General features: G+C 43.7%; 2 protein-coding genes and 1 long non-coding RNA gene across 12 annotated transcripts in view; 2 read left to right on the top strand and 1 right to left on the bottom strand.

Moving 5' to 3' along the window:
- Window positions 1–878: 878 nt before the first annotated feature.
- CCT4 (chaperonin containing TCP1 subunit 4) lies at window positions 879–8,472 on the top strand. The gene is made up of 14 exons (XM_040611544.1): window positions 879–1,112; window positions 1,548–1,600; window positions 1,845–1,934; window positions 2,695–2,803; window positions 4,045–4,187; window positions 4,877–4,998; window positions 5,085–5,217; window positions 5,597–5,736; window positions 6,042–6,138; window positions 6,438–6,548; window positions 6,800–6,930; window positions 7,034–7,268; window positions 7,854–7,967; window positions 8,260–8,472. The coding sequence occupies exons 1-14, from the start codon at window positions 995–997 to the stop codon at window positions 8,272–8,274; spliced, it is 1,611 nt and encodes a 536-aa protein (XP_040467478.1). The 5' UTR covers window positions 879–994; the 3' UTR covers window positions 8,275–8,472.
- Window positions 8,473–8,579: 107 nt separating this feature from the next.
- Window positions 8,580–20,498, top strand: FAM161A (FAM161 centrosomal protein A). 2 transcript variants are annotated; one of them, XM_040611542.1, is made up of 7 exons: window positions 8,580–9,670; window positions 11,002–11,249; window positions 11,695–12,876; window positions 13,282–13,449; window positions 16,508–16,607; window positions 17,547–17,701; window positions 18,274–20,498. In XM_040611542.1, exons 1-7 carry the CDS (start codon window positions 9,551–9,553, stop codon window positions 18,746–18,748), a joined length of 2,448 nt encoding a protein of 815 aa, XP_040467476.1. In that variant the 5' UTR covers window positions 8,580–9,550; the 3' UTR covers window positions 18,749–20,498. The 2 variants fall into 2 exon arrangements, with proteins under 2 accessions (XP_040467476.1, XP_040467477.1); XM_040611543.1 differs by lacking the exon at window positions 13,282–13,449.
- LOC121096047 overlaps window positions 16,696–21,606 on the bottom strand; it is a 36,757-nt gene continuing 31,846 nt past the window's right edge. For all 9 annotated transcript variants that reach the window (XR_005830321.1, XR_005830318.1, XR_005830324.1 and 6 more), the window contains one exon: window positions 16,696–17,153. This is a non-coding gene — a long non-coding RNA (uncharacterized LOC121096047). The remainder of the gene's footprint in view (window positions 17,154–21,606) is intronic.

Below are 21,606 nucleotides of genomic sequence, written 5' to 3'. Positions count from 1 at the left end.
TTTACAGTGGTGATACAAGCTGAAACATGAGTCCCTCAGACATTGGTTCTGTTCTTCTCCTGCAATTAAGTCGGCCTAACTCCACTTGTGAATAAAGCTGCTGCTTAAACCCCCTTTCTGGCAACAGGTTCTGCAAAGCACAAAAACCCGGGTGCTTGAAACCTGCCCAGAAGAGCCAGGATGCCATGGCAGGCCTTGGTCTTCGCAGGGAAAGGCGGCAAGGCGCCACACCAAGGCATGTAAAGGGCCAAGGCCAGACGCGCCAGGCCAGAAATGGCGCCGAGCTACAGCTGTGCTCCCGCCCAGAACCGCCTGCCAGGTGTTTCTGGCACAGGCGTGCAGCTGGATTTCACAGGGCCTGTGTGGTGACGCTGAGACCAACGGCGGGACTTGGTGGCCATAACATAAGGAAAAGGTACCGCTCCTCACAGCCCTGGGAGCCGCCTTCCCTCACGGAGGCCCCCGCTAGCGGGGCCCTTTCACCAGCCGCCTCACGGGCGCAGAACCCACGCACGGCTCCGTGCCTCTGCCCCCCGGAGCCCCGCGTCGGTGGCTCTGCTCCCCCGAGGGGCAAGCGGAGCGGGATGGGGGGGGAGGAGGCGCCGCAGTGGAGGGCGCGGCGGCCCCGCTTCCCGCCTCGGCGCGGGCGCGCCCCCCCGCCCCCTAGCGGCGGTGGCGGCAGCGCGGGCCCAGCCCGCCACGGGCGCAGCGCCGCCCCCGGAGCCCCGCCCCGCGCCGCTGGGCGCGAAGCCGTGCGAGGCCCCGCGCGGCCCCTGCGCAGGCGGCGGGCGGGCCTTTGGGTGTCCGCGGCGTTCGCCGGCGGGCGGGGCGCGGGGCGCGCGGCGGGCAGCCCCGCGTGACGTCACGGCGGGCGCCAGCCGGCAGGACCCGGGCGCGTCGAGGCGGGGGGAGCGGCGGCGGCGCCTTCTGGAAGGTTCCCGGCGGGGCTGCCGTTACCGCTCGGCCCATCCGTGCCCATCGGCGGCGGGCGATCATGCCGGAGAACGCGGGGGCCAAGGGCCATGGCGGCGGCGGGAACCGGGCCAAGGGCACCTACCAGGACCGCGACAAGCCCTCCCAGATCCGCTTCAGCAACATCTCCGCCGGCAAAGGTGAGGGGCGGCCCCGGCGCGCTGAGGGGAGCGGCCCGGCCCGGGCCTGCCCTGCAGGGCCGCGCCGCTGGGGTGCCGAGCCGTTCCCCTTGGCCGCCCCCGCGGTTGGTGGCGGCGGGAGGCGCCGGGCCCGGTGCGGGCAGTGTGCGGCGTGTGGCACAGGCCGCGGGCGGGCTGTTCGGCGTGGAACGGCCCCTGCCCGTGCGCAGCTGTAAAATGGCCGTGGGCAGGCGGCCGTTGTTTCAGAGGAGCTGTGGGAAGCAGCCCCGAGGCAGCGCCGGGTGCCGTCGCTGCTCGGTGCTGGCGCGGTGGCTGGGCACTGCCCGGTGCCGGGAGGCGCCGCCTGGCCAGGAGAAACGTTTAGAATGGTGGAGCCAGCGCTTGTAGCTCTTCAGATCTTCTTGGCAAACGTATGGTTTTTTTCCCTCTCCCTAGCTGTTGCCGATGCAATTAGAACAAGCCTTGGACCAAAGGGAATGGATAAAATGGTAAGCTTCATTCTTAAACGTTTAAAATGTTAAGTTTACTGGAGATGCTGTAAAGTCAGCGTGGCTTATGTAGGATGCCATCTTTTGTCTTGAAATTATTTTCTAGTTTTCATTTACTTAAGGGAACGTGTGAACTAAATGCACGTCTCTGAAAAATAATGTCAGGAGAAAAGTTCTACATCAAGTATCAAATTAAAGATCTGTAGTTACTGATCAGAGCTGTGTTTCTCCTCTTCCTTCTCAGATTCAGGATGCTAAAGGAGATGTGACAATCACTAATGATGGTGCTACTATCCTGAAACAAATGCAAGTTCTGCACCCTGCAGCCAAAATGGTAACTGTTTGTTTTCAATTGCTTGGGCAACGGTAGAGCTTAATTTCTGGGACAAAAAAGCATAGTAACATTTTATGTGGATTTGAAGAGCGTTACTTGCTAGTATCTCACTAGATAGAGCAAGAAGTTTTGTGCCGTGTGCTCCAGGAACATATATTTTGATGGTAAAATGTGCTGAAGAGTTCCAAGTCCTTATTTCTTACCACGTTCCTTATGCATAATAGCTCTGGTCATGCTGTAAGACACAAAAGCATCTAGCCCAGACTTTCACCTCTCATTTGAGAGAGAAGAGTCAGTGATGCCCCAGACCACTAGGACAGAAGAGAAGGAAAGAAGAGTATGAGTTAATGTTATGGTCAGGTGGCCTGAGGATAGGTAGCCTGGCCTTTTGAGATGTTAGACCTCTTAGATTTGGCTGTGGTTGGAGGTGGAAATGAGCCTCCTGTGACCCTCCTGCAGGAAAGGGAAAGGTAGACCTGTTAGACAGGTGTGATCAGATTTAAGCTTGGGAGAAAAGCTTTTTTGTTTCTATAAGTGATTTGTTTTACCATAGCTGTATTTCAGCAAAATAGGTGTACAAGTATGGGAAGTAAGTCACAAAAGGTGCAAACTTCAGATTAGAAAATAAATGATTCGTCCTGATAGCAAGTTTAACTTTGGTAGTGCTGCATTCTTGACTACCTTTTGTTGTTGTTGTAATTGTTAGTGTTTGCAATTAAGTGGCAGTATGTACAAATTTTTGTTATAATCTGTTGTTTAGTTGGTAGAGCTGTCAAAAGCACAAGATATCGAAGCTGGTGATGGCACTACATCTGTTGTTGTCATTGCTGGAGCTCTCTTGGATGCCTGTTCCAGACTTCTTCAGAAAGGTAAATAATATATTTAATACAAAAACATGACTGACAGTAATTGTAAGTCTCTTAAAATCCTGCACGTATCTAATGAAGCTTAAAGTACCTGTGTCTGGTTGAAACATGAGAAGTAACTGGAGTCTTCACACCCAGGTTTTACTTGGGTCCCACTCCTGCTTAAAAAATCCATTTAGCTTTTTATTTTTAATTTAATGCATTACTGTTGATACAGGAAGTAGTAGCTAATCATGTGATAAATGTTTCTGTGCAAATACTCACTTTGATTGTATTTGTACTGCATGGACAGAGATAGTCTAAGAAAGTATAAATGAAATTTGGGACCAGTGATTCTGTAGGTTTTTTTATATTTGGCAAATTTATCACCTCCCATCGCTTGTAATATATGGCTCTTGAAAAAGTCTAGTCAGGGAAAAAATGTGAGTTCTTTTCCATCGCCTCAGGGCATTCTCATGTAATCATCTTTCCTGCAGTTCAGGAGCTTTCGTAGCTGGCCAGCCACATAAGAATTAGGTTTCTGTGTGTGCTGGAAATAGTGAGGATGGTTGGACCTGCAAAGTTCTGTTCTGCCTCAGATCTGGACTTAAACTTGGCGTCACCTTGGCAGACACGATTTTGCTTGTTGTCCTCTTTCTGGCCCCTACCAGTAGTTTGCTTGTGTTCATTTACTTCCTTCCCTGGTGCTGGTGGTGCTGCCAGACCAGCAGCCTGGCACCCTCTGCTGTAAGAGGTAGTTTGAAGATCCCTGTCTTAACATTTGCCCGTAAGCTGCCTGCTTTCAAAAGATAAAGGGTGTGTCACACACTACAGAGACATCAAGGACTTTCATACACAACTTGGAGAAAACAAGTCTTTGGAAATCTGAAATGAGATTGCTGTTAGGCTCCTTGTAGGTAACCTGAACAGAAGCAGCTTTAAGAATGCCAAGGGCAAAGAAAACAGAGAAACTGTTTCTGGGGTGTCAGACACTGCAAGGAAATGTGCTGTACTTGTCTGTGAGGACAAATTATTAGAAACGGTAGAGCTTTTTTCCTCAGCTTTAAAACTGGAAAGTAATGTGGGAGGTCATACACTCATGAAGAACACGTGTTGCTAAAATATCTTCAATTTATTCTGACACTTTAATTCAGACAATTAGGAGTCTCTCTAATCTTAAAAAGGAAGGAGAGGGTGAGGAAAACCCAACAAAACCACTGGTTTGAAAGCATGACTGTTTAACGGCGTTTTTATACTGCCCACAGGAATTCACCCCACCATCATTTCAGAGTCATTCCAGAAAGCTTTGGATAAAGGTATTGAAGTATTGACCAACATGGCGCAGCCGGTTGAACTGAGTGACAGAGAAACCTTGCTGAATAGCGCAACTACTTCGCTGAATTCAAAGGTATGACTGATACTTGAACTTGTACCTCCAGAGTAGCTGGGGCTTTTTTTTTTTTTTCAGTTTTTCCCAGTTCCTGCTGCTCTTCGCTTGATAAGAATACCCTGTGCATCACAAATCTACTTGGTTTTCAGACATTGCCTTTGACTTTTCAGAAAGTCATGGTTGCCTCAGATCAAATTGAAGCACTCAAACTGAATGTCATTCTGAAATACATGGCGATCTTAGATGTCGACTGTAAGTGTAAAAACAAGCCTCAAGTGAAAATAGCAACAGAAAAATCGGGTGGGATACTGAGAGCTTTTGCCAGCAGTTTGTGCAGGGTGTTTTGGTTCATGTGGCAGAAACTCCTGAGACAGTATCCAAATCTGGAGAAGTGTGCTAGTTTCCCTTCCAGCGCAATAATCTGGGAGCTCTCAAAAGTCTTGTTCTAAGAGTCTAAGCAAGAGAAATTAAAGCCGCTAAGCATGGGTTTTCCCCCCACATGGCTGTGCTTTCCTTTAAATGGAGCAGCCATTAAGAAGACGCCACGTTATGACATCTAGTTGATGGACAAGGAGGGAAAACAAGCTTTGTTTTAAAATTCAGAGTCAGATACTGAAATACAGTGTCAGTATTTTTTTGAGTTTACTGTTTATCAGTGTTAAATCTCTCACCTTTTTCTCTCCTTTCTTTACTCTTCAATCCCTTAGGTTGTGTGTCAGTATTCTAGTTTACTTTCTCCAATGAGTGTGGACGCAGTGATGAAGGTGATTGACCCAACTACAGCTAGTAGTGTGGACCTGAGAGATATTAAAATTGTTAAGAAGTTGGGGTAAGAAACAGTTCGTAACTAGATGAATTTTGTCTCTGGATTCAGCTTCCCAAAGTGCTAGAGTCATAGATGTTTTTTGTTTCCAGAGGCACAATTGATGACTGTGAACTGGTTGAAGGACTAGTCCTGACTCAGAAGGTGGCAAATACTGGTGTAACCAGAGTGGAAAAAGCCAAAATTGGCCTCGTTCAGTTCTGCTTGTCTGCTCCAAAGACAGACGTGAGTTAAACCGTGACTACAGTGAAACCTTTTGCTGTAGTACTTGGGAGATGCAAATGTAATGATAACACGTTGGGTTTTAAGATGATGTGATGTCAGCTCTATTCCACAGCTATAATGAAGGTCTGCTGGGTATTGCATAGATACTCATAACTCTTTAAGAACTTGGATTTGGTGTAAGAAAGAAAATAGTTCAAAAGTCCAGTATTTCTCATCATTTAAACAATCTCTAATTAGACATATTCTACTGTCATATTTGTTTGCTTTGAATCACAGGCTCCTAAGTTAAAGAATTTGGAACATCTTAACACTTGCTTTTAAAGTCAGGAGTGCATAATACTTGTTTTTCTTTCTGTCTTTTTTTTTTATTATTAAATAGATGGACAACCAAATAGTTGTTTCTGATTATGCGCAAATGGACAGAGTACTGCGTGAGGAGAGAGCCTATATTCTAAATTTAGTGAAGCAGATTAAGAAGGCTGGATGCAACGTACTGCTGATTCAGAAGTCTATTTTGCGGTATGTTAATACCGATGTACTGACTTATGTGGGTGTTTGGGGGAACAGCTGGAATTGTTTGGAATACGTGGAAGATTGAAGCCAAATACTAACAGTCACACTTGGCAGAGCATCAGGCTGGCTGTAACAGTGACCATACCTTTAGAAAGCAGCACTAGTGTTGTCTATATTTTGAGTTTAATGACATCCCTACTTTGCAGTCTGAAGAATTTCAGCACTGCTGGTAAGAAGCATGCAACTGGCTAGTAGTATGACCCGGTTACTAAAATAGCACTGTGGACTGACTACTTCCCTCTTGTTTTTAGGGATGCTCTTAGTGACCTAGCCCTCCATTTTCTGAACAAAATGAAGATCATGGTGGTTAAAGACATTGAAAGAGATGACATTGAGTTTATATGTAAGGTAAAGTGAGTTCTATAAATGGCTGTTAAAGTAGCAGTGGTGTTTAAAGTCTACCCCAAAACTCTGTACCCAGCCAGTGCCATTTATTGTGACGCTTCATGAGCTTCATGTTCCGATACATCCCTCAAAACCATTCCTGTTCTGTTGAACAGTCAAATTTCTAAAAAGATTCAGTACAGATGTAAAAGTTAAGAGTCCTAGCTGCATTTTTCTGTAATAGGCAGAAGAAGTTACGTGGTATACTTGCTGACTGCAGTTCATGTGCTGGATTATTTTTGTTCCCCCCATTATTTTTTCAGACAATTGGAACTAAGCCTGTTGCTCATATTGACCAGTTTACTCCTGACATGCTGGGGTCTGCTGAGCTGGCAGAGGAGGTCAACTTGAACAGTTCTGGGAAACTAATAAAGGTGAGTGAGTGACAAAATATTAATACCTACTTAATTATGTTAATAACAAGTGCTAACTTTTAATGTTTTTTTACTACTGAAATCACTACATTTAAGTGCCTACTTCTGATCCCTGAGTAGCCACTTGGGAAGTGTAGTGGTTTTGCTTAGCCAGATGTCAGTACTGTTGTAGAGCTTGCAAATACAAACTGAAGTCTGTTTCTGTCCAGAAGCACTTTTTTTTGGTCTTAGTATTCGGGTTTATGTTTTAGATTACAGGCTGCACAAACCCTGGAAAAACTGTAACCATTGTGGTACGTGGATCCAACAAACTTGTTCTAGAAGAAGCCGAGCGTTCAATTCACGATGCCCTGTGTGTCATAAGATGCTTAGTTAAGAAAAGGTAACGTCTGCGTTTGGTTAGAGTAATTAGTGTGCTAATACTACAGAAAGCTAATCATTTAGGTACTTAGGTGAAATGGGGTGTAACTTTAATTTGTCCTCAGAGCTTTAATAGCAGGAGGTGGAGCCCCAGAAATTGAGTTGGCACTGCGGTTGAATGAGTATGCTCGCACTCTGAGGGGTATGGACTCGTACTGCGTCCGTGCGTATGGAGACGCACTGGAAGTCATACCGTCTACGCTGGCTGAAAACGCTGGTCTCAACCCTATTTCAACTGTAACAGAGCTAAGAAACAGACATGCTCAAGGAGAGAAAACAGCTGGCATTAACGTCAGAAAGGTAACTGTTATATGCATAGCATAGCTAAAAAAATACTTGGGCAGTACAAGGAAAATACGCAGCATTAGGGCAGAACTAAGGACAGGGCAAGTTTGTCTCTCCTAAGTGTCTTAATGTCCCTAAAATCAGTGTTCAGGTAGATGATAGCTTATTCTCTGAGGCTTTAACAGCTTATCTTGAGTATTGATAATAGCAGATATTAAATACAAGAAACTTCCTGTATCTTTTCAAAAACGTTACTTCAGCTACAAAAGTGGATCCATTTAGAATGATCCATCAATATTAGCTGCAGCAGAAGGTGCTCGTATGCTACGAGTAGCACACTGGGCTAGCTTCTTTCAGTTGTCGCTGCTTAAGCTGGCATAACTGTGCTTATCTTTTCTCATGGCTGATTTTTGACTGGATATGCCAAGTGCTTGGGGGAGATGATGTGTACCATAATATTCCGGTTGAGGGTGGGAGAGTACAAGCCCTTTGATAGGCTAATTTAGAGCTGACTGTTCTTCTTGGGATTCTACTAAAAGAAAACTTGTAAATCAAACTGTAGTCTGATTTGCAAAAAGTAAAAGCTCCTTGTTCTCATAGGGAGGCATTTCCAACATCTTGGAGGAGTTGGTTGTCCAGCCACTGCTAGTGTCTTTGAGTGCACTGACTCTTGCAACAGAAACTGTGCGCAGTATTCTTAAGATTGATGATGTGGTGAGTAGTGTTTGCGTTGTTTTGTTTATTTTTTTTTCCACAAGCACCAGGATGGTTATTGTCATCTAATTTGCTGTACCTCAAAATACAACTGTTGTGTAGCTTTCTCAGTTGTATGCTACTTAAACCATTTGGCCTTCTACTAACCGCAGTTGGAACAAAATGAAATGCATTATAAATACGGCACTAAAGTAAGGAGCTAAAAGTGACTAAAAAGCCACGATGTTTAAGTGAAGACATAATTGTTGCGTATCTGGTGGGCGTGACTGACTGTGTGAGCTCCTCTTTGCAGGTGAACACGCGGTAAGCTGAACCTCCGGAGATTGGGGACCGTGCCCTAGAGCTCCTTCCCTGGAGTCTGGTTTCCTCGCCAGAAGCACCTGCGTGAACTGTCTTGAAGCCCCCAGAGGCTTACGTACTTTTATCAGGTTAATTTAAAAAAAAAGTAACTGTGTTTTCAAAAAGGAAATCCTGTTTATCAATAAACATGCAGTAGTCTGCTTGAGTCTTCGTTTTATAAATTTGCTGGAAATACGGTAAACCTTGTTATATTTGCTTTTCTGTGCCACATGCACTTAGCTCTGGAAAGTTTTAACAGCAAATAATTAGCTCTTGTAACATACTCTTAAAAACACCATTGAATTTGCGCTCTAGTGATGTGCTTGCTCGGAGCTGCTTCTATGAAAGTTTTCCAAATTGAGGGGTATTACTCGGTGGTGGAAGCTTTTAGACATCATAAGCTCCACACCCAGCCCCAGATCAGGCTGTTTTCCTCAAAGTGCGTGAAAAATCAAAGTATACTATTGTATAATAATGCAAATTACACTGTCTTAAACCAAGTCCTAGAATATCCCTTGAAATGGATTACTGCGTAAGGGAAAGTGACATCCCTTGTTCTGGTCCCTGTGTCGTGGTGCATCAGGTAGTGATGGTGTTAGGGTGAGCTGTAATGTGGAGGTTCTCGGCTACCAGGGAACTTCAGGAGAATTCAGTTTTGAGTTAATTTAGTTTGGTTTTAATGTTACATTTCATAGTTTAGAATAAACATTTTCCAGCTTCTGCTTCCTAGCCTGAGCTGTTGAATGTCCGATAGGACATCCAGCGCTGATCTCTTGTAGTTTGGGTGTTAACGTCCATTAAAGCGTGCCTGCCGTAGCGCGAACTTCCACTTCTTGACAAGACTTAAAACAACTGGTGTGTGTGATTTAATCTATTCATCTGCTTCTTTACGGTAAAAATACTCGTAATTCCGCTACCGTAAACGTATGGCTTGGTAATGCCTCTGTGCCGGGTTGGGAGAATATTCCCGCCGATCCCGGTTGCCCCCGTTCTGGAATCGCTGAAGTACAGACCCGGGGGCGGGAGAAGATGCTGCAGAACTTCGAGGGGCGCAGAGCGGGGCCGGGCAGGGGGAGCGCGGCGCAACCGCGGCCATCTCGGCGGGGCTACCGGGCGCGGGCGCGGGGGGAGCCGGCCCGGGGGGCGGGCAGGGCGGCCAACGCTCCCGCCGCTCCTCCCGCTGCTGCCCGGCGGCCGCCCAGGCGCGGGGCGTGGCCCAGCCGCCCCGGAGGCTCCGCCCCGCCATGGAGGCTGCGCACCGCGCCGCGCGCCTGGCCGCATCCTGCGTGCGCCCGCCGCTCCACCCGCGCCGCCGCACGCCCGCCGCGCTGTACGAGCGGGGGCCGCCGCCCTGCGCCGCGCAGGTACCGCCGGGGGGGAGAGGGGCAGCCGGGGGGCGCGGGAGGCCTGAGGCCGGGCGATGGGCTCAGCACGGGATGGGAGCCCGCACGGCCTCGCTCGCGTCTGCGCCGCTGGGCGGCGACCTGTGGCACAGGCGCGCGCAGCCGCCCACCCACCAGTACACCCACGCACACACCCACCTGCACACTCACCCACCACTACACCCACGCACACGCCCACCTGCACACTCACCCACCAGTACACCCACGCACCCGCTCAACCGTACAGCCACGCACCAGTACCCCCATGACCCACCCACTTGCACACCCACCCGTGCCGCCACCCACCCGCGCAGCCACGCAGAGGCACGGGAACCTCGCCGACGGCCGGGCGCAGCGCCAGCCTCCTCGTGAGCTTGCTGCACCGCGGCGTTCAGCGGGGAGATGGTGCCCGGGGCCGGGCAGGAGCCCGGAAGGCTCTGCACAGGAGAGTCATACGCAGGGTCGGGAAGCGGATGCAGAACGCTGCGCTCCCTAACGGCTCTTCACATTTACCTCTTTGCTCCTGTAACGCCTGTTCTTAGGTCGCTATGCAGTGGAAAAAACAGAGACTGTTGCAGTGAAAACCTGACAACATAAAGTAATTTTGTTGGAATGTCAGTTTATAAAAATCCCTCTGTGTGAAAAAATATCACTTTAATTTTTGATAAAAAACCTGTGCTCTTAATTTTTCAAAACATGGTGCTTAGAAATAACACAAAGGAAGCCTTTGTAACGCAGACTAACCTGGTTTGAACAACTTCTCTAACTTCTGTAAGCTTTAAAAATAACTAAAGAACATGCTTACCTGCAAACGGCTGCAAGCAGCCAGTGTTGGAATCATAAGCTGTGCAGAATCCCTGTTGTTTCACAGTAAATTATGAAAATAAACATTAATACACAAGATATCTAAGGACTTACTTTTAGGATGCTTGTGGAAATGGGAGGCAGAGAAGGTTCTGTTGTGGTTTTGTTTGCTTCTAAATAAGGGCTTTTTTAGAGCTGCATAGTGATCAAGGAAAAATTACACTTTACAAAATAATTAAACTTTTTTCTTTTATTAAGTTCTTTTGATCTTATTTCCTGGTATAAATATATTCATTACAGGACAGACTTCGGAATTTTACATGCTTTAAATAGGACCACTAGGATATAAAATATTATGCAGTAAGATTATTCCGTGTAACGCTGCATTTACATTATCTATTTGGTGTTACTATCTCATTCCTTAGACTTAATTAGGATAAAGCAATGTTAAGAAGCTTGTTCCCCTTTCTTCTAACAGTCAGAAAATTTTACAAACATCTCTCTTCTAGGGTGGTTTTGATTTGGATTCAAATACCAACAAAGTGCAAACCGTCTCTCAAAACGGAGACTGTGACGAGTGGATAGACGTCTCCAAAATGTCCCATTCAAATCAGGAATATTACCTGAAGCTAGAAGAGTTGAAGAACGCCCACTTGGAGACCATGGCAAAATTAGAAAGTATGTATCGGAATAAACCGCATTTAAAAGGAACACAACCCCTGGACAAGAAAAATGCCGCTTCTAAGAGGTGTTGTAGGTAAGTTTAGCGGTGCCTTATCTGAAGATTTTCAAATGCTTTGCAGACATCTGTAAAACAACAGGCTTTTTTTCTGGGGCTGGAAAGTGTTACTGCCCCCATTTGCTATAAGCAGATAATCACAGAAAAGTTAGTTTTAAGAATAAATGATGCTTATTCACCTTGCTAACGGACTGAGATTTACAGGTGTGGGTGCAGCAGAGACTGGGCAACGTGTTTAGTAGAGCGCAGTGCCTTTTCTTGAGCAGTGCTGACTTGTTTGTGATCGGCACTTACTCAAAACTGTGATCTGGTGTGAGTGCCCAGTGCGCTTCTCTTTTCCCATCTCTTCCTCCTCTACTCATCCCACCAGTGCTGTTAATTTTTGGTTTTAATACCTTAAAGTGGAAGTTTTGCATCACTGTTGGACTGGACCCAAAACAACTTCTTTTTTCCTTTTTTAAAGGCCAACTTGGGACAAGAGCTTGTATCAGCCTCTAAATTTGCACAAATCCTTTTCAGACTCTGACTTAAGTGATCCCGTAGGCTCAAGCATATCTGATGGGTCTGACAGAGAATCAGTGTTTGAAGAAGATGGTACTGACACTGAATCATCTGCATTTGCTAAGCAACGGATCGAAAAAATGTGGGATGGGTTCTCTGTGGAAGACTACATCTCCCGCACCAAACACAGCTTACCAAGCTCGCCAGCCTTCAGAATGATACGGAAGAAACAGAAAGCATGGTCACCAAAAGTTACTGTGCCCAGGCCTTTCCAGATGACTATCAGAGAAGCTAGAAAAAAAGAACAGAACATCAAATCAAAGTCACAGATTGAAATAGAAAAGAACTTATTGAAGAAGCAACTAGAGGAAGAAGCAGAGTGTCAGAAAAAATTTCGAGCCAATCCAGTGCCCGCTGCCGTCTTCCTTCCACTCTACCATGAAATTGTGCAACAAAATGAAGAACGCAGGAGGTCCATGAAAGAGAGAAGCAAACTCAGGCTTTTGGCTTCTCAGAAACCATTTAAATTCATGGAACGAGAGAAGCAAAGGAATGAAATTAGGAAAATGCAGTTAAGAGATCTTTCCACACCTGAAAAGAAAACAAAACTGTTCAAAGCAAAACCAGTTCCTAAATGTGTTTACAGTCCAGCTGTTAATGACAAGCTAAAGGAGGAAGAGCTGTACAGAGAAATCAGGATCAGGATGAGAGCTGAAGAGTTGCTACGTAATTCATCTCTACCCAACAGCAGACTGGCTTTAAAAGGTAATAAAAAGAAGAAACACAAATGCGTGGAACCAAAGCAAACACAACACAAACCCCAGATCAAAGCAAGCGTTCCAGATTTTGAACTACTACACCAGAAATTTCAGGAACGGCTCCTGCAACAAAAACAAGTGAAACACCTTACAGTCTGTGAACCTTTCAACCTTCGGACTCCATATATTCCCTCAAACAAGGGGAAGATCTTGAAGGACATCCAAGAGGATGAAGAGAAGTTGAAAGAAACACGCTGGCCGTATGCCTCTCCAAGACGTAAACCTGAAATGAGACATTCGAGTGCAAATTCACCTCTCTCAGGATTCAGAGAATATAAATTGCCAAAAATCACAGAATCCACAAGACGACGGCTGCAAGCCATAAGGTGACTACTTTAGTGACGATCTCCATTTTATATAAACTTTAATAAGAGCAACTTCTTTTGTATTTCTACATATGTAGTTAATTCTTCCATGCAGTGAATATAGGACTTAAGATAATAATATAAGGGCTTAATTATAATATAAAACTTAAAATATTTAAATATAGGACTTAATTAGTACTTATGATTGTTAAAGAAACAGTAGTGCATTTTTCTCAGAACATCCATCGGAAAGGGACAACTGGCTGCTGTTTCCTAGGGTATGTATGCCAGAATCCCTTAAAATGGTACATAGCTTGTGTCCTTTTATGCCAATCGTGTTTCCACCCTGTTTTTCTCTTTTGAATCTCCTTTGGAGTCTTGCTCTTGATTTAAAATTAATTCAGCCTTAGTTTATTTTTCCACTAGGAATTCACTTGAGGAAAAGAGAAAGCTGGAAGAACAACATAAAAGGAACAGAACAAAGCAGAAACAAAGAACGAAAAAACTCCAGAAAATTGTAACAGTTCGGGCTGAGGCCAATGACCCACATCAGAGCCTAGCTCAAATGTCTAAATCCAAATTAAAAACATTAAGGTATTTTGTTGCATTCCCCTGAATCCTGAACCTTCCATTCTACATTGTATGTTAAACATACAATGTAAAAAAATAACATAGTCTAAGTTTACAGGTTTACACATTTGATAAATTATACACTGTACAAGCAGCTAGTTAAAAAAGTGGCCAAATTTCAACTGGGAAATTGTTGCCTGTTCTAATGATTTCGCTCTATATGTTCCACCTTACAGTATTATAGATTAGCTACCAGGAGAATCCCGTGTTTTCTCAATTGACATATCAACTAACTAGGAAAATTTTAAAGGAAAATCAAAAGGAAAAGGAACAGTGTAGTTACAGAATATCCTTGCGCTGCTGGATTGATGGGTGTTGGTACAACTTCAGTGCTGACTGTCTCCTACAGTAGCAAAACTGTCACAGTTCACTTTGTGAACCCACTTAAGAAGGGAAAATTGGAGCAGGAATTTTATTTTAACTTGGCACACCTGTCAGCAGCTAACTAGGAGGCTGCTGCTGCTTCGGAGGAGTGGGATCCAAAGTTAACTTTAGCAGAGATACAAAAATTGTTCTGATGTGACTGAGAAAAGTAGTACCCAGGGAAAAGCATCCGTGCCTTCTCAGCGTGCGGTAAGCTAGCCGGGCCAGGTGGCTCCAGCTCCCTGATGCTGATCTGATTCCGGGAGTGCTGCTTGACCTTGCATTTGTGCAAGGCTAATTTAGCCATTGCTGCTTCTTGTTCTTTTTAACCCCGGGGGGGGTGGGGTGGGAAATATTAGTCCTGTTTGACTGAGTCTTTAGTGAGGTTTATAATTTGCCTTGGCATGGTGGCACTGCAGCAGTACCGTCCATGTAAGGCGCTGTTACGTGCAGACAGCGAGAGGTACCGACTGCTCTGCACCTGCTGCTTCATGCACAGGCAGGATTCTTGGGCAGTGCCTGTGAATCCTAATTCCCAGTAACCAGGCACATTGCCAGTAACTGACAGTAGTAGGGTGAAACAATATGAGGGTGAATGGTAAAGAGATAGGCCTGATTACAAGATTCACAGCTTGGATTAGCAACTTCTAAGCTACCATACTAAATTCTAAGGCATTTTGAATGTGGTTCAGGACAGAGATCTTTCTGAAATGAGGGTGGAGGCTAGGGCAGTCTTTGTGGCTGAGTTGAAAGGTTACAAATAAGGTTTCCTCATTTCTTTTTTTGCTTTACACTGGTCTCTTCTTTCTGTATAACTCAAACAGAAAACTGTGAATATATTCTTAATAGACTTTAAACTCTGGGCTGTTATAAGTAAACTTGCTAAAATAGTGCAGCACCGCCTGCGAGACAATACTGCAGGTTGTTCCACCAGCAAACTTTCTAATGGTTATTCACCACCAATGTTGCTTCACTGTGACCAGAAAGAGAAAATGGAGCAGGAACTGAAGCACGTGCATTCTCACCTGCTGAAAGCATGAAGTGGAGTGGCTCAGCCGGGATATGCTAGAAGCAGCGCTGTAACAAGCATTTTGCTTGGCCACAGGGGCAGCCAGTGACTATCCAGCGTACACCTGCACCCACCTACAGCCTCCCCCAAAGACAGCTGAAGCCAAAGCACACACAGAAAGCAGCAGTGGTCTAGGAGAAGCAGGGCTTACACAGGGTCCTGGAGAGCAGAGATGCAGTGGTAGGGATGCAGGTTGAAGAGGGCAGTCCCTTCTAACTATTTTGTTAGTCAAGAGCTGAAGCACAATTGCTTTTGTAACATGACCAGCAGATACTGTTAATAACAGGAGCTTTGTAATTTAAGTGTCCTTGGGCAGACGATCTGCTGACTCTAGGACAGAAGCAGAAAATAATTTGAGTTACGGTAGCAGAGCAGACAATTAAGAGAGACAGTGGGTGTGTTTACAGATTTGATTTGAGTTCGTTCAGCAGTGAACTCCACATTACAGTATTTAGCTTAATCAGATTTCAAGAGTATTGTAAAACACTCATGCTTAATTCTTGTCTGCACATAAAATTATGCTATTACAAAGCAAGATTACTTCCCTAGTGCTGATGCATTAAGGCTGGTACAAGTGCTTAACTTGATAATGCTTATTTCAGCATAGGCTGGGTAATAAGGTATATTAATGTAAGTGCTTTTCTAACAGATAATTAGGTTTGTAGAAAGCCGCCTGAGAGAGCAAGCAAGTAGCAACAATGAAGTTCACTCCCTCAGAATGGTGAATAACTTGCCTTAATGCACAGCCGTATTGCAGAAATTCAGAGGATGGGAAGGGAAAGAGGCAGGAGGAGACAGAAGTGTAAAATGCTCCCTAGTTCTCATACTTGCCCTTAAGTGTCTGATTTAGTAATGCTAGAGCTGGCCCAGTACAGAGGCATCATCACAAAAACGTGTCTTTGTCACACACCGAGGATTACAGCCCACGCTACGTGGATTATCTAGTGCTTGCTATGATCTGAGATACCATTTCAGTTGAGGAATCAACAGTTTCATCATCCTTCTATACTGATTGGGCCCTTGAAAAACCAACTAGGGAAAAAAAGCATACTGTGATCGAGAATGGGGCCACCCCTCTTGTGAAACAGACTGGTTAAAGTAGCAATATTCTTATCGTCAAACTTTACCTTAAAGTACTGATTTTTATTTAATAATACTAATTTCTGTCTAAAATTCTGTTTTGTTTTGCTTAGAACAACTGCAATATGTCGGTATGAAGTCAGCATTTAAAAACCCCTAAGTATTTGGATACTTTTTTTTTTAATTTGGATTAAAAAAAAAAACAGTACCCAAAAAACCCCAAAGAATTCAAACTCAGGCAGCCTCTCTTTAACCTCACTAGCCAGGACCTCTCTCTGCTTATCCGAAGTGACTACTCCAGAGACAGTTTTGTTCAGTACTTAGAGGCAAGCAATTACTGTAGACAGTGAGACAGTATACCTCAGACCCTGTAACCACCATAAAATAATTTACCTTTTATGTGTCTTTAAGTAGGGTAATATTTAGTTTGTTATGAGCAATTTAGCTGCTGTAGAAAACTACTTGTATGATAAATTAATAATAATTTCTCTTGTGCTCTATTTCCCTTAGGAATTATGAGAAACAGAGAATGCAAGAATATTTGCAAGAGTTGCAAGAAATGGAAGAAAGAGTAAACCAAAGGCCGTTGCTCTTTGAAAGAGTCACTCAGGTTGTCTTGCTTCTGTATTACTTCTTAAACTTACCTTCAAATACTGCAAAAGACATTTTAGTCAAACATTTTTAGAAGATATCTAAAAAATACTTTTCACACCAGTATTAGCCCATTTTAATCTCTGCTGCCCCATCTCTGTATAAATATTACTAAATTTTGTAATTAAACATTCATGGCATGTTTGCACAGGGAACTGAGATGACTGTTGTAAATATGTTGTTCGATAGGGTTACTCATGTGATAACTGAAAACACAACAAAAAGTTACAGCAGAAACGTGAGAGGTTTAAGCTGGGAAAGAAGTGATAAGAAATTAGAGTCTACTGTAAAGCTCAGGTGCAGCGTATTTTTCTGTTTCCATTTCAGTACGACCATGTGCTGGTAGTGTGGGCTCTGCCCTGTTTCCAAACCCAGAGAGGCAGCAAGTCATAGATCGCTGGTTCCCTCATCCCTTCTGGCTGTGTGGGTTTCCTGCTCTGCCATCGCTGCGGGGCAGGAGCATCTGCGTAGATTGGAGGGCGAGTCCTCCTCACTTCGATACTACCTGCAGGAACGGAATTTACACCCTCAGTTTCAGAGGCAGAGATACACATCTATGTAATTTGTTAAATAGCGCTGTAAGAAGGTTAATCAATACTGCTTTTTAAGGGCATTTTTTCTACATGTCCACATCTTCCCCTCCTCCCTCACTGGCTATATACAGAATATATAACTCTTCATTAGCCAGTAGGTGCAGGGAGCAAACCAGATTTAGGTGCAGAAAAGGAAAATCTGGTGTAAAGTTTTCAAGTATTGTTTTGCCATTCTTTCCTGCAGTGAATAGTCATTCAACTTATCAGATGCAATTAATGAGAGAGAGTATTAATATAAAAAAAGTATCGAAAGACAGGCATTTAATGCATTTAGGTAACACATAACCATTGTGGTTTTCCTACAGAAAAATGCCAGAATAGCAGCAGAAAAGCATTATTCTAACAGACTGAGAGCACTGGGGATATGCCCAGAGTTTGTTTCAAAGAAAGGACAAACAACTAAATTGCTACAATGCTCCAGTTCTGAAGATTTTAGTATCTCCACTGATGCCAGAGAAAGGTAGAGATTACTGAAGGCTTTCTCCCCCCTCCCCATCCCCCCTGTCCCCACATAGGTAGTAACTAGAAAGTAATTTTTGATGTGTAGGTTTGGGGTTTTTTTTAATTATTGGTAATATTTCCCAGGTAAATATTTGACTAGGTAGTTAGCTTTATTAACATTAGCAATAGTATGTATTTTTTATTGGTTTTCCTGAATTAAATACTGTTTCATGAAACAGAGCCAGCACTGGATATGTTTACGTAACACACCTCAAAGAAGAGCAAAGAAAAGCATTTTTTATTTGTTCCTTTCACCAAAAATTCTGGCAGGTTGCTAGCAAGTCACTTCGTTCTGCACTACTTTTACTGATTTTTTTTTTTTTTTAAAAAGAAGAAATATATTAGCGATACTGTTGAGTTACTTTCTAGCATAAAAGGAGACTCTAGTGTCCCCACCTTCCCTTTTATCTCCCTGGTTCCACCCCAGCCAAGTCTACCAGGATTTGTCCTAGATTACCTAAAAGTAGTTTAAAACCTACTTGAAAGCACCTAACCTGAAAATAAAATCACATGTGCAAATTGTCTTTTCAGAGTTGTCAAAAATAAAGTGAAAGAAAAAGAATCCTTTGAGGAAGCAGCTAACAGCAGTCCTCGGTCTGAGCAGTCCTGTGAGGAGGAGGAAGAGGAGAGAGAGAAGAGGAAAGGCATCAAAACTTCCACCCGGGATGGCCAGTCCAGTGAGCTGGAGGATGAGGAAGAGGCGAGAGACAGCCCTTCTGCTCATCAGCCGTGCCATGCAGAGGAGGCTGGGTCCAGCCCCTCCTCTGACCAGCACCCTGAAGAGGATGAGGAGAAGGAAGAGGAAGCAAAGGCAGGTATGTCACTTGGCCATTCCCAAGAGGAAGAGGAGGAGCAGTCGAGATCCAGCTCTCAGTCTGACCAGTCCCATGAACATGAAGAGGAAGGTCAGTCTGACCCTGAAGCGGAGGGTGCCTTCAGATATGAGGATGAGGAATATGAAAATTATGATTCAGAAGAGAAACCCAGCGATGACGAAGCTGACTGAGAGGAGGGCAGGCAGCACGGCCTGGGCTCAGGAACCTATTTCACTGCTGGCAGTGAAACAGACACCAAAGAAAAACTTGGTGCTTCGCTACTGATACACAATTCTGTGAACGTAAACCTCGTAGCTTAACAGTCTTTCCAGCACAGAAATCGTGTCTTATTTTCCAATAAGACAGATCAAGTTACTAATTTCCACCAAGAAAAGAATTTACTTTTGTATTAGTCTTCTTTATTCTAGTCTTCTGTGACCGCGATTAGTGTACCTCTGTTCATAAAATGAACTGCAACCACTGTTTAATAACAATGTCTTGCGTGCTGTGTTGGTAAGTACTCGGGTCTTATGTCCAGCTCTTTTGACATGCGGGCAAAGCCAGATGAGCATTTGGAGCAGCAGTCTGCCATCACCAGCGCTTCCCAGTCTCAGGTATTTCAGTACTCCTGGGGTCTGTTCCTGCAACACCTGGGATGGCAACAAATAGACGAGGGTTTGTTGTACAGGCCCTCAGAGTGGTTTTAGCAGAGCAGCTGCTAGGAAGACAACTTGTGCAGTCAGACAATGTGGCCAAAGCTGATCTGTTCAGCTCCTCCCTCTTCTTCCCCGGGGGTTTGTCTTCTGCCCGCTTCAGTGAGCTGAATCGGCTCAGTGATGGGTCAGCTGAATGCCAGGGCCAGAAAAGATCACTGGTTTTGGAGGAAACAAGCTGTTTCATCAATTCAGCTACTTCCTCTAACTGAAGTATTAAAGAGTATTGCAGTTGCTCTCCCTATAGTGAAGAAAATGCCTAGAATGCACCGAGAGGAGCCACTTAAACTTTCACAAAGAATTTTAACACTCACAAGTAAGGCAGAGGAGTCAGTCAGCAGAATAGCATTTATGCTGCAGATCTTGTATGACTACCTAACCAAACCCCAAAACTGTTCTTTCAACTCCTTTTGTTTTGAAGAGCTCTTCCCGTGGATCATGTAAAATCATTCTGCATAACATAATAACAAATGCTGACATTAATATTCAAATTTCTTTATTGAGACAGTAAACATACACTGTAAAGAGAGAATCTTAATACACCAGGGGAAAACGCAGCCCAAGCAGCTCTAGTTGCATGGAAGTATAGAAATAAGTGCTTTAGTACCTTTTCTTACACACTTGCTACTCAGGACTTAGCTGCTACACAACAAAGAATGAAAATAGAAGGGTTTAGGTTTTTTCTTCTTTATGATCGTAGCACCTTCTCCTCCTATGACTAGCTTTCTTGCTACCCTGTCATATGCAGTGTTAGGAAAGAATGCATCCACATAATACCAGACCACAAACAAGGATTGCAAGCAAGCCTCGTCAGGGCAGAGTATAACGCAGCATTGCACAGGTGCTCAGAACCTGTTCACTGAATAATAAATGCATTTGTTAACACTACCAGGTTTGAAAAAGCATCTGCAATGACTAACAACAAGGATTATTTTTTATTTTCTTCCTTGCTGCATGCAAGAGCATTAGCTAAATCTGTTATTATTTCCTCCTCCTGACTTTGAGAAACTGTGTAACAATGTTTGGAATTTTTTTTTAACGTTATTACTTTTATTTATTTTTGAAGTGTGAGCATAATTATTGTGAATGTGAAACATTTTTTTACTTAAATAAAATATACATTATATACATGTCATAAATGAAAATATGAATCATTACTTCATAAGGAAAATAGCTGTTTACAATCTCTAGTTATACCCGACAGCCCCACAATACAAACTTGAGGTTGGTTTGCTTGTCTTTGTCCATGTTCTGTAATTCTGTACAATATGTTATTGAATTCATAGTTACGTATTACTGATTCTTGTCTCTATGGGAAATCAGTTTTTTTTGAAAGAAGGCAGAGGAGCTCTAAATAATGGGTTGGGGTTTTTTTTCAAACATTACTTGAAGATTTTTTCCTCAGAAAAACAGGTTTCTAAGATCTGACAGCACTCAACTAAGTGTTGTAAAAGAATAAATATGTAATTGTTGAACTGTTAATATAGAGACTGAAAACATTACTAGGACTCCTTTGAACTGGAAGTAACAACAAATGCCCTTTTTTTTTTAAAGGTTTTAGGAGGAGTTAGGGACCTATGTGTAACTTAGATTGGGTTTTTCACCAATTTTTTACTATATTAACCTTAACAATAACCAAATTAATGAACACCGATAAATATGATACAACAAGGACAGGGTAGTACAGCTTTTGGAGGTTATGTCTCGACTTCTTTAGCATTTCCAAAAAAGTCAAGCAGGATCATGTGGACTAAGGGGATCCAACTGACACTTGGTTTACCAAGAATTTACCAAGGTTAACCTAGATTTCCAGGAAGTATTTGACACGATTTGCTATCAAGGGATCTTAAAGAAACCAGCCTGATTGTAGGAAAAGAAAGGTCTTCATAAATTAGTAACTAGTTAAAAGTTTAGGAAAGAAAAGGTCAGTTTTCACAGTGTAAATGCAGTTATTGGCAGACATGCAATGAGATTAAGACTGTTCAGCATACTCCGAAGGGATCTGTCGTATCCATTCCAAAGAGTTTGCTGAGGCCACAGAGTTATTCAATGCTGTGAAAAAATGAAAATGACTGTAAAAAAATGCTGAAGGATCTTATGAGAATTACAGAAGTTTTAATAAGTGCAAATAAATGCACATGAAGGTAAAAAAATATTCCTAAACTATATAGTACTATAAAATGAAACAAAGGAATTACATCTTGAATACTGTGTGTGGTCCTGGTCCTCCCATCTTAAAAGGGATTTATTATGTAACTGGAAGAAGGCAACGAGAATGATCAAAGATAGAGAATGGTTTTTATATGACAAGAAGGTAGTTTGGTTTTCATATGACA

The sequence above is a fragment of the Falco naumanni genome, chromosome 12 (assembly GCF_017639655.2).
Source record: "Falco naumanni isolate bFalNau1 chromosome 12, bFalNau1.pat, whole genome shotgun sequence".
NCBI classification, from domain to species: domain Eukaryota; kingdom Metazoa; phylum Chordata; class Aves; order Falconiformes; family Falconidae; genus Falco; species Falco naumanni.
This window is presented reverse-complemented; position numbering and strand designations above follow the sequence as displayed.

Coding starts and splice junctions, on each gene's coding strand:
- CCT4 (XM_040611544.1), top strand. CDS start 995: ATGCCGGAGAACGCGGGGGCCAAGGGCCATGGCGGCGGCGGGAACCGG. Junction 4,999..5,084: donor AAAATTGTTAAGAAGTTGGG/GTAAGAAACAGT, acceptor TTTTGTTTCCAG/AGGCACAATTGATGACTGTG. Junction 5,737..6,041: donor ATTCAGAAGTCTATTTTGCG/GTATGTTAATAC, acceptor TCTTGTTTTTAG/GGATGCTCTTAGTGACCTAG.
- FAM161A (XM_040611542.1), top strand. CDS start 9,551: ATGGAGGCTGCGCACCGCGCCGCGCGCCTGGCCGCATCCTGCGTGCGC. Junction 9,671..11,001: donor CGCCGCCCTGCGCCGCGCAG/GTACCGCCGGGG, acceptor TCTCTCTTCTAG/GGTGGTTTTGATTTGGATTC. Junction 17,702..18,273: donor TCCACTGATGCCAGAGAAAG/GTAGAGATTACT, acceptor TTGTCTTTTCAG/AGTTGTCAAAAATAAAGTGA.